Source organism: Lontra canadensis, unplaced genomic scaffold (assembly GCF_010015895.1).
Source record: "Lontra canadensis isolate GAN:19392208 unplaced genomic scaffold, GSC_riverotter_1.0 scaffold3, whole genome shotgun sequence".
Classification (NCBI taxonomy): Eukaryota; Metazoa; Chordata; class Mammalia; order Carnivora; family Mustelidae; genus Lontra; species Lontra canadensis.
This window is the reverse complement of record NW_022630997.1, coordinates 48446498-48459250: the sequence shown is the minus strand read 5'-3', so window position 1 is coordinate 48459250 and position 12753 is coordinate 48446498. Positions and strand designations below refer to the sequence as shown.

General features: G+C 36.6%; 1 protein-coding gene across 5 annotated transcripts in view; it reads right to left on the bottom strand.

The window, feature by feature from the left end:
• Positions 1-12753, bottom strand: part of CTNNA3 (catenin alpha 3) — a 1751355-nt gene that overhangs the window by 536692 nt on the left and 1201910 nt on the right. For 4 of the 5 annotated variants that reach the window (XM_032842041.1, XM_032842013.1, XM_032842022.1 and 1 more), the window contains exon 11: positions 3161-3317. In XM_032842041.1, the coding sequence (XP_032697932.1) occupies positions 3161-3317 (157 nt within the window). Of the gene's footprint in view, positions 1-3140; positions 3318-12753 lie in introns of those variants that run through there. The other variant, XM_032842050.1, reaches the window with a different exon arrangement.

Below are 12753 nucleotides of genomic sequence, written 5' to 3'. Positions count from 1 at the left end.
ATAGTACTAGAAGTCCTTGCCTAAGCAATCAGACAACAAAAAGAATTAAAGGCATCCAAATTGGCAAAGAAGAAGTCAGACTATCACTCTTTGCAGATGATATGATACTTTATGTGGCAAACCCAGAAGACTCCACTCCAAATCTGCTAGGACCTGTAGAGGAATTCAGTAAAGTGTCAAATATAAAATAAATGCACAGAAATCAGCTGTATTTCTATACAACAACAACAAGACAGAAGAACGAAAAATTAAGGAGTCAATCCCGTTTACAACTGCACCCAAAACCATAAGATACCTAGGAATAAACGTAACCAAAGAGGCAAAAAATCTGTACTCAGAAAACTATAAAGTACTCATGAAAGAAATTGAGGAAGACACAAAGAAATGGAAAAATGTTCCATGCTCGTGGATTGGAAGAACAAATATTGTGAAAATGTCTATGCTACCTAAAGCAATCTACACGTTTACTGCAATCCGTATCGAAATACCATCTTTTTTTTTTTCCAAAGAAATGGAACAAATAATCCTAAAATTTATATGGAACCAGAAAAGACCTCAAATAGCCAGAGGAATGTTGAAAAAGAAAGCCAAAGTTGGTGGCATCACAATTCCAGACTTCAAGCTCTATTACAATGCTGTCATCATCAAGACAGCATGGGTACTGGCACAAAAACAGACACATAGATCAATGGAACAGAATAGAAAGCCCAGAAATAGACCCTCAACTCTATGGTCAACTAATCTTTGACAAAGCAGGAAAGAATGACCAATGGAAAAAAGACAGTCTCTTCAACAAATGGTGTTGGGAAAATTGGACAGCCACATGCAGAAAAATGAAACTGGATCATTTCCTTACACCACACACATGAAAATAGACTCAAAATGGATGAAGGACCTTAATGTGAGAAAGGAATTCATCAAAATCCTTGAGGGGAACACAGGCAGCAACCTCTTTGACCTCAGCCACAGCAACTTCTTCCTAGGAACAATGCCAAAGGCAAGGGAAGCAAGGGCAAAAATGAACTATTGGGACTTCATCAAGATCAAAAGCTTTTGCACAGCAAAGGAAACAGTTAACAAAAACAAAAGACAACTGACAGAATGGGAGAAAATATTTGCATATGACATATCAGATAAAGGGCTAGTATCCAAAATCTATAAAGAACTTAGCAAACTCAATACCCAAAGAACAAATAATCTAATCAGGAAATGGGCAGAGGACATGAACAGACATTTCTGCAAAGAAGACATCCAGATGGCCAACAGACACATGAAAAGTGCTCAACATCATTCGACATCAGGGAAATACAAATCAAAACCACAATGAGATACCACCTCACGCCAGTCAGAATGACTTAAATTAACCAGTCAGGAAATGACAGATGTTGTAGAGGATGTGGAAAAAGGGGAACCCTTTTTTCAACCCTACATTGTTGGTTGAATGCAAGCTGGTTCCACTCTGGAAAACAGTATGGAGGTTCCTTAAAAAGTTGAAAATAGAGCTACCTTAGGACCCAGCAATCACACTACTGGGTATTTACCCTAAAGATACAAATGTAGTGATCTGAAAGGGCACGTGCACCTGAATGTTTACAGCAGCAATGTCTGCAATAGCCAAACTATGGAAAGAACCTAGATGTCCATGAACAGATGAATGGATAAAGAGGATGTATGTGTGTATATATATGGAATCATATATATATATATATATATATATATATATATATATATATGGAATACTATGCAGCCATCAAAAGAAATAAAATCTTGCCATTTGCAAAGACATGGTTTGAACTAGAGGGTATAATGCTGAGTGAAATACATCAATCAGAGAAAGATAATTATAATATGATCTCCCTGATATGAGGAATTTGAGAGGCAGAGTGGGGAGTTGTGGGGTGAGGGAAGAAATAAATGAAACAAGATGGAATTGGGAGAGAGACAAAACACAAGAGACTTTTAATTTCACAAAACAAACTGAGGGTTGCTGGGGAGAGGGGGTATGTAGAGGATGGTTGGGTTATGGACATTGGGGAGGGTATGTGATATGGTGAGTGCTGTGAGTGTGTAAGCCTAATGATTCACAGACCTGTACCCCTGGGGCAAATAATACATTATATGTTAATAAAAATAATTTAAAAAAATATTTTATTTTTAATTTTGTTTATTTGAAAGAGATGGAGATAGAGAGAACATGGATGAGCAGGGGGAGGGGCAGAGACAAAGGGAGAAGCAGGCTCCCTTCTGAGCAGGGAGCCCAGTGAGGGACTCAATCATAAGACCCTAGGATCATGACCTGAGCTGAAAGCAGGCATTTAACCGAAGAGCCATCCAGGCACCCTAAAGTTTTCATTTAAGTAATCTCTACACCCAGCATGGAACTCAAACTCAAAACCCTGAGATCAAGTTGCATGATCCTCCGACTGAGACAACCAATTTCCCCAAAATGTAAGTTATTATAATATGAAGCTTAATTTTTAAGAAAATTTAAAAAGAAGATTCAGAAGTATTTAGTTCTTTGCTGTTATAACAATATAATCAAAACCAGAGTTATGTTTCTGAGAGTAATTTCATAATCCTATGGGATGCTATTCTATTCTGTGATAAAAGAATCATGTAGGTTTGACATGGAATTTCAAGCCCATCTGTAACTGATGTAGTCAGATGTTTAGACTTATTTGATTATTTAGATCACCAATATTCAAATACATATACTGGAAGCTGAAGTACATATTCTATCTCAAATCAATGAAGAGTTTTCCTGTGTGTCTATCTATCTATCTAAATTTTCTAGTGGAGAAAAATTCTGTTGGAAAAGAAGTACAGAGAAATCAAAAGATATAAGTATATTAAAGGGGAAAATGATTATTTATTCAAAAAGCTAGAAAATGTCTAAGATTTCCAGTTACTATTTTCAATTATGCCTTGTCTATGAATAGGAGTTTCTTTTAGAGACACAATGTAAATTGTTGAGTTGTGAGGACTGCAAGCTTGAGGCTTATTATCCTAGAGTAGATGACAAATAGCAAAACTTTGCTTTGAGAAAGATGATCATTAACAAGAATCTCATTATACTGCATAAAATTAATTATATTCAGAATTATCCTGTGTCAGAGAATTGACAAGATTAAATATATAAATTAAAAGATCAAAAACATACCAGATACAGCAAGGAAGTCATCAATGCTTGTAATGTCATCTACAGCTTCGGTGAGGACATGGATATGATTCTCCCACGTGTGCTTATACATTTCCATGGTTTTTTTGACCACTTGACTTTTGGGTCTTGCCGCCAAAGCAAGTGCAGCATTAATGATCTGCAAAGATGTAGAATGTTCACATAGTGATTTCTTTGGAAATAGTTATAATTGTGGAGATAATAGCTATTCTTTAAAATAGAAAATACATATATCTTTAACAACAGGGAAAATGGCAAAAATCCCCTTGTAACTCCCTCTTCACTTTTGGTAAGAATTTAATTTTATTTGTGGCAATAATTTAATTATTTTTAGAACTATTTATTGAGTATCAATGCACTAAGAACTGCAAGAGCTACAAAGATAATTGGTCTCTGCCTGTAAGGAACTTCTTTATTACTCAATGGGAAGGGCAACATATATCTCAGTTCAGTATGCAATACATGTCATAACCACAAATAATGATCAATAGTCTTTAGATAGAAGCTTTAAAGAAAGATTTCAAGGAAGAGTAACATGTTAACTAGTCATTTGAATTCACATTGTACAATGTGAATATACACAAAGCACTGGAATAAGAGTTTTGGCTTCCCTGAGGTCTTGTAGAAATTTGCAAGTGCATATTCATTATTAATTAACTAATTAATTATTTCATTCATTTGTTCAGTACCTCAAATATATTCTGATTGCTTTTCATGTATTAAGCATTGTTCTAGATTCTAAGGATATAGCAATAAACAAGACAGAAGCAAAAATCATTGCTTTCATGGAACCTTTATTACAGTTACAGCACAGAGGCAATTAACAAGTTAAATAAGCAAAATATATGATCTGTTAGATAGTTTTAAGAACCAAGGAGAAAAATATATAAGAAGGGGGATAAGGAATGAAGCGGTGGTGAGGGTAGGAAGTTGGTGATTGCAGTAAGGCCTCCCACTAAACTGGCCATTTAGGTTAAATCGCTATTGAAAAAGAATGATGGGACAGAGAAGAGGCAAAATTCAAAAGGAGAGTAAACAGAGGAAATGCTGTGAGAATGGTGAGCAGTCTTACCTAGAGACTGGGTGTACAAAAGAAATCAACAGGAGTACTTGGTGGCCCTGCTCAGGACAGTGCCCTTATTTGGAAGGCACTGGGGAGTCATTATGACTTTCAAGCAATTTGCTCAGAACTAAATTTTAGAAGAATTCATCTGGCAACGGAGGCTACTGCAAGAGGCTCTGGGAGTAAGATGGAGCCTGGACAGCAAGGGTGGAGGTAATGAAAAGGTTTTGATAGAACTTCCAATGAATTAAGGAAGGATGAGGATAGGTCAATTACTGCCAAAATATCATGCAGCCATTAAGAAATCTGTGGAAAATTACCTTCTAAGGACCTGAAAATACATCCAACATAGTGCAATAACAGTAGATTACAAAATATTATGCTCCACAGCAAACACTGAAATGCAAATATGCTAGGGATAAAAGTTAAATGAATACATGCACCAATTAACATTGGTTCTCTCAGAGGGGTGGAATTTCCAGTGCTTTTTATTTATTTGTGTGTGTAACTGAATTCTTCAGATTTTTTGTGGTAAACCTTTTAGTTGTATACTCAGAATAAATGAAGCTATTCTTCAAGGAAAGATGATTACTAAGGTATTTCCATCAGTAATGGGGAAAATGATCTTAGCATTGTTGGAAAAGGAGAATTCAGAGAGTTAAAAAAAAGTCAGTCAGGATCAGAGAAACAAACATGTTCAACTGTTTGGGAGGACAGTGTTGATGAGGGGTGTTAGGTATCAACTTTCCTATTAGGTTGGCTTTGAAGTGACTCGGCTCTCCCACAAGCCACAGTTACCTGAGATATAGAATTGGACCTCATAAAAAAGTTTTCATTTATTTACCCATGTATTTGTCCATGCAGTGAAAGAAATTGGTTTTATGTAGCAATAATGTAGCAGATTCTACACTGGCAACTGACATCAGTATTAAAAAGATTCCACCATGTTTGTTGTTGTTGTTTCTTCTTCCTCCTCCTCCTCCCGTCCTCCCCCTCCTCCTCCCGTCCTCCCCCTCCTCCTCCTCCCGTCCTCCCCCTCCTCCCGTCCTCCCCCTCCTTCTCCCCCATCCTTCCTCCCCCTCCTCCTCTTCTTCTTCTTCTTCAAGATATTATTTATTTTTTTAAGATTTTATTTATTTTATTTATTTATTTGACAGAGAGAGAAATCACAAGTAGGCAAAGAAGCAGGCAGAGGGTGAGGGGGAAGCAGGCCCTCCACTGAGCAGAGAGCCCAATGTGGGGCTCAATCCCAGGACGCTAGGATCATGACTTGATCCAAAAGCAGAGTCTTAACCCACTGAGCCACCCAGATGCCCCAAGATTTTATTTTTGTATTTGAAAGAGAGAGAGAGGGAGTTCACCAGCAGGAGCAGGGGGATGGGCAGAGGGTGAGAATCTCAAGCAGACTCCTTGCTGAGCACAGAGCCCCATGTAAGGCTCCACCCCAAGATCCTGAGATCATGACCTGAGCTGAAACCAAAAGTTGGCACTGAGCTGACTGAACCACCCAGGCACCCTGAGAGTCCATCATAGTTTCTAAAACAGCCCATAATCAAGTAGGGAACTCAGCCAAACGCCAGACAATTGTAATACTCCAGTGATCTCAGACTAGCCTGTATCAATCATTTTGAGGGCTTGTTAAAACACAAATTCCTGAGCCACACCCTAGAGTTTCTAATTCAGCTGATGTGCTTTGGGACCTCATAATTGGCATTTCCAACAAGTTCACTGGTAACAGTGAGGTTACTGGCCTGGCACTCTGATTCTGAGAACCAATGCCATATATATAAGAGCTTTAACATGGAGGCTATTGTAAAAGTATCACAAGATGCCCTGTAACACATGGGAAAGGTTTCCAAAGGCCTCAAATCTGAAAAATAAGTAGAAATTAGATTAAGGTGATATCCCTTTAGGAAGGGGCAATAACATGCACAATGGCAAGGCAGCACCTAGCATTACCTCCTAGGGAATGTTCAGCAGAGAGGAAACAGTAATAAGAGTTGGAAGAAAATCAAGGCAATAGGAAGAAGAAGAGAATATACCTTTGGGAAGTTCCAACATATAGAAGGAAAATGCAAACTGCAAGTGATAAAGATGAGAAAAGGAATCATCAAGAAGGAGGCAGAAAACAAAGGTATTAAAGAGATGAGGAAGAACACCTTGTTGAAAGGATAAATGCTGTAGGAGAGTCAAGAATAACGAGGACTAAAACAGCTTTTGGATTTGGAAAACAAGAGTCGATGGTGTAGCAGAATATTGGACACAGGATTCAGATTTCACCAAAATATGATGGCAATAAGAATAAAAAAGAAACATTTTCTGCTCAGTAACCTAACGGCTGCACCTTACTTAAATGACTTTCAACGAATTATTAGAAGTAGAGGAGGGGAGGAAATGGTTGCTTAAAAATATTATGTTGATATTCTCTCCTTTTATTTCTTTTTTTATGAAAGAGGAACACATTGAATTTTAAGGAAACACACACTGCTTTTAGAAATAACCACTGTGCAATATTCTTTGACTTCAGTTTTAGAATTTTATTAACCTATTAACTTACAATGTACGTTTGTGTAAACTGCAAAGGCTCTGGTCTCTGGTGTTTCATTGTCCCTGCAATTGGACAACTGTGTACACATGTGGTTGTGTTGAAATTATGTCTTCACAGAGAGGCATACTGGTGTGGAACCCTCAGTGGAAATACGGAGTCATGAATATGAGACAGGCTATATTTTCTAAGGACATTTTCAGTTTTGCTTCTGATCCAATTTATCTGATTCAACAGTGCACACTATGAGAAAACTTTATCCTACTTGACTCTCCCGATATTTAGCTTAAATCTAAAAGCAGATAAAATTCAGAAGATGCGCTAACCCTATGTAAGGCAGAAGAAATCTTCATTTGAATGTCACACTCCTAGCATTTTAGCTATATTTCTGGGGGGGGGTGTAAAGAGACAGTTTGTTTTTAAGATTTATTTATTTATTTATTTATTTATTTATTTATTTATTTGACAGAGAGAGAGAGAGAGAGAGAGATCACAAGTAGGCAGAGAGGCAGGCAGAGAGAGGGTGCAGCAAGCTCCCCGCTGAGGAAGGAGCCCAATGTGGGGCTCAATCCCAGGACCCCGAGATCATGACCTGACCCAAAGGCAGAGACTTAACCCACTGAGCCACCCAGGCACTGCAAAAAGATAGTTCTTAAATCCTCTTCATGCATAACTAAAAGTGAATTAAATACATTATGTTGCTTTCTGAAGCATTCTCCTTCAGATTATGGTTGAGATGTGTACCTGTCAGAACCACCCCTGAACCTGTGAATCCCCTAGTCAGCTCATGTCTGAAAGAGTCTCTTTAACTTCAGGAGCTTATTACATCTTAACAGGACTATTTTAGCGACCTCCTAAAGAGTTAGCTAATTCCAGTTTTACTCCAAGCCATTCTCCCTGCTACAAGCACATTTCTTTCTCAAATGAGGAAGTGACCCTCTCTTGCTGATAACCTTTGGTAGAATCCTAGTTGACTAAAAATAAAATCTGAATTCCATTTCATTCCAAATCATAGTCTAAATACCTCCACAAGCAGGCTCTTACCTACAGTTCAGTGTGTTGAAAAAATTACCCCCCAACCCCCATTTTAGCCTATATTCCAGCCATACTGTCTTAAGCTCCATTTCCTGGTGATACTATGTATCTTTACATCACTTTGGTTTTGCCTTTACAACTGAAACTTCCTTAATATCCTTGTTCCATTTATTTTTCTGCTCTGGTCCATCTGAGGAAATATTTCCTATCTCTAAAAACCTGCTGAAATGTTACCATGTACTGTGAAACCTGTCCTATTCCCTATAACAAGATAACTAAATTGTATTCTGTGTTTTAAAAGCTGTTTGTTCATATAATGAAATACTTATGGTATTGCATGCATGTTTCTACACATGTCTGCTTCATATGAGCCTCTTTCATAGGTAGGACCGTGTTGTATTCATCTTTGCTTCTTGGTACACTAAGCATGTCAGTCATAGTTACTACTATATTTATAAACTGTCCGTAAAACACCCTAGTCTACTTTCTCTTCTCTACAAATTTGACTATTTATTATTCTAGGTACCTCATTGAAGTGGAATCATGATATTTGACCTCTTGTGTCTAGTTTTTCCTCACATAATATCCTCAAGGTTCATCCATGTTGAGGAATGTGTCAAAACCTCATTTCTTTTTAAGGCTGGATAGTATTCTACCATATGTACATACCATATTTTGCTTATCCATTTTTCTATTGATGAAAATTGGTTTTTTTTTCCACTTTTGGTTATTGTGAATAATGCTACTATATACACTGATTCATAAATATGTGGTCGAGTCTTGCCTTTCAAGTATTTTAAGTATATACCCAGTAATAAAGTTGCTGAATCACATGATAATTTTATATTCAATTTTTATGAGAAATACTATACTATTTTCCACAATGGCTGTAGGTCTTACTTTCTCACAAAGCACAAAAGTTCCATTTTCTCCTCATCTTTGCCAACACTTATTTTCTGTCTTTTTAAAAAAATATATCTTTCATAATGGGTGCGCAGTGGTATCTCATTGTGGTTTTGATTTTATTTTCCCAATGACTAATGATGTTAAACATCTTTCCTTAGGTTTATTGGACATTTGTATATCTTCTTTGGAAAAAGTATCTATTCAGAACATTTGCTTCTTTTTAAATTGAATTCTTTTGTTGTTGTTGAGTTTTAGGGATTTTTAAAATTTTTTTTGTATTAAACTCTTTTCAGATATATGATTTATAAATATTTTCTCCCATTCTATGGTTTGCCTCTTTGTTCCCTTGGTAGTATCCTCTGCTGCACAAAAGTTTTTCATTTAATAAAGCTTAATTTATCTATTTTTTTCTTTACTTTCCTGTGTTCTTGGTCTGATATGCAAGGAATCATTACCAAACTTAATATCATTGAAGTTTATGTTTTCTTGAATTCTGCAGTTTTGGCTGTTATATTAAGGCCTTAGATCCATTTTTAATTCATTTTTGTACATGGTGCAATATAAGGTCCAACTTCATTTTTTTAAGATTTTATTAATTTATTGTCAGAGAGAGAGAGAGAGAGAAAGAGAGAGAGCATGCATGCATATAAGCAGGCTCCCTGCAAGAATCCCAGTGTGGGTCTCGATCCCAGGGTCCCGGGGTCATGACCTGAACTGAAGGCAGACACATAACCAAATGAGTCACCCAGGTATCGCCCAACTTCATTCTTTCACATGTGGATATTCAGTTTTCCCAGTACTATTTGTTCAAGACTGTTTTTTATCCATTGAAAGGTCTTAGCATCCTTGTCAAAAACCATTTAACCATATAAGCATACATTGGAGATATTACAGATTCTGTTCCAGAAAACCACAACAAAACAAGTATAATATTTTTTTTCCAGTGCAAAGAATAGAACTACTTATACTATAGTGTAAGTGTTCAGTAGCATTATCTCTAAAAAAAAATAAATAAATAAATAAATAAAAAATAAAACCCATGTACATGCCTTAATTATAAAATATTGCTAAAGAGGTGCCTGGGTGGCTCAGTCATTAAATGTCTGCCTTCAGCTCAGGTCATGATCCCACGGTCCTGGGATCTAGTCCTTCATCAAGCTCCCTGCTCAATGGTATCCCTGCATCAGTGCTCCCTGCTTCTCCCTCTGCCCTTTCCCCCATTCACGCTCTCTCTCTCTCTTTCAAAAAATAAGATAAAACAAAATATTGTTTAAAAATTCTCACCATTATCTGAGCTTTCAGTGAGTCATAATGTTTTTGCTGATAGAAGGTCTTGCTTGATGTTTTTGGCTGATGACAGATCAGGGTGGTAAGTGCTGAAGGTTGAGGTAACTATATCAATCTCTTAAAATAAGACAACAGTGAAATTTCCTCCATAAATGGACTCTTCCTTTCATGAAAAATTTATCTGTAGGATGTGATGCTGTTTGATAGACCTACCCACTGTAGGATATTTTTTAAAATTGGGGTCAATCCTCTCAAACCCTGTCACTGCTTTACCAACTAAATTTATGTAATATTCTAAGTCTTTTGTTTTCATTTCAACAATCTTCACAGAATCTTCACCAAGAATAGACTCCATCTCAAGAAACTACTTTCTTTGGTCATCCGTAAGAAGTAACTTATTTGAAAAAGGAACTCTTGTGCATAGTTGGTGGGTATGGGAACTGGTCCAACCTCTGTGGAAAACAGTATGGAGGTTCCACAAAAGATTAAAACAGAATTATCATATGACCTAGTAATTCCACTACTGAGTATTTACCCAAAGAATATGAAAACACTAATTCGAAAAGATGTATGCCCCCCGCCATGTTTATTGTAGCATTACAATAGTTAAATTATGGAAACAACACAAGTTTCTATCAAGAGATGAATGAATAAAGAAGGTATAATATATATACACACACAATGGAATATTAATGAGCCACAAAAAAGCCATAAAAAAGAATGAAAGCTGGCCATTTGCAACAACATGGATGGATTTAGAGGGTATAATGCTAAGTGAAATAAGTTAGAGAAAAACAAATACCATATGATTTCACTCCTATGTGGAATTTAAGAAATAAAACAAATGAACAAACAAAATAGAGACAAACCAAAAAAGACTCCTAATTATAGAAAACAAACTGAGGATTACCAGAGGGGGTGGGTAGAAGGATGGGTAAATAGGTAAAGAGGAATAAGAGTACACTTATTATTATGATGAGCACTGAGTAATGTATAGAATTGCTGAATCAATATACTTTATACCTCTAACTAACTGTATATTAACTATACTAGAATTAATTTTTTTAAAGTTAAAGAAAGAAAAAAAATAAGCAACAAGTGCTATCTTCATGCTCCACTTCTAGTTCTAGTTCTCTTGTTATTTCTATCACAGCTGTAGTAACTGCCTTCTCTGAGGTCTTGAACCCCTAAATTCATTCATGAGGGCTGGAATCAACTTCTTTCAAACTCTGTTAATATTGATATTTGACCTCTTCCTATAAATCACAAATATTCTTAATGGTATCTCAAATGGTAAATTCTTTTCAGAAGGTTTTCAATTTACTTTGCCCAGATCCATCAGAGAAATCATTATTTATGGCAGCTAGAGCCTTATGAAACATATTTCTTAGTAAGACTTCAATGTTGAGATTATTCCTTGATCCACGGGCTACCGAATCGTTGTGTTAGCAGAGATGAAAACAATGTTATTATCACTGTATATCTTCACCACAGCTCTGCATGACCAGGTGCTTTGCCAATGGGCAGTAATATTTTGAAAGGAATCTTTTGTCCTGAGTAGTTCTCAACAATGGGTTTTAAATATTCAGTAAATCATGTTGTAAGCAGATATACTGTCATCCAGGCTTTGTTGCTCCATTTACAGAACATGTTAGCATAATTCTTAAGAGGATTTGGGGGATGGTAAATAAGCATGAGCTTCAACTTAGTCACCAGCCCCTAACAAGAGAGTCAGCCTGTCTTTGAAACTTTGAAGTCTGGCATTGACGTCTCCTCTCTAACTATGAAAGTCCTAGATGACATCTACTTCCAATAAAGGGTTGTTTTGTCTACATTGAAAATTTGTTGTTGAGTATAGCAACCTTAATGAATAGTCTAAACTCAATCTTCAGGATAATTTGCTACAGCTTCTACATCTGCCGCTTCCCCTTGCACTTCTATGGTATAGAGACAGCTTCTTTCCTTAAGCCTCATGAACCACCTCTGCTAGCTTCAAAACTTTTCCTGTAGCTTCCTCACTTCTCTCAACCTTCATAAAATTGACAAGAGTTAGGGCCTTGCTCTGGATTAAGTTTTGGTTTAAAGAAACATTGTAATCATTTTGATCTATCCAGACTACTCAAACTTTCTCCTTATCAGCAATAAGGCTGTTTCACTTTCTGTCATTTATGTGTTCACCGGAATGGGACTTCTAATTTCCTTCAAGAACTTTTCCTTTGCATCCACAACTTGGCTAACTACTTGGCACAAGAGGCCAATTTTTGGCTTATCTTGACTTTTGACATGTCTTTCTCCATAAGCTTAAACATTTTTTATATAAAGTGAAAAATGTGCGACTCTCCTTTTCACTTGAACTTAGTGGCCATGGTATGGCTAGCAATCAATTGGCCTAATTTAAATATTGTTGCATATCAGGGGATAGCAATGGCTGAGAAGAAGGAGAGAGTTAGAGGAAAGGCCAGTCTGTGTAGCAGTCAGAACAGACACATTTATCAATTAACTTTGTCATCTATATAAGATGACATATAGGGCATTGTGGTACCCCAAAACAACCACAACTAGTAACGTCAAATATCCTTGATCACAGATCACCACAACAAATATAATAATGATTTTAAAAAGTTTGAGATATTGTGAGAATTACCAAAAGATGACACAGTCACCAAGTGAGCAGATGCCACTAGAAAAATAGTAGCAATAGATTTGTTTGATTCAGCGTTCCCCTAAACCCCCAATTTG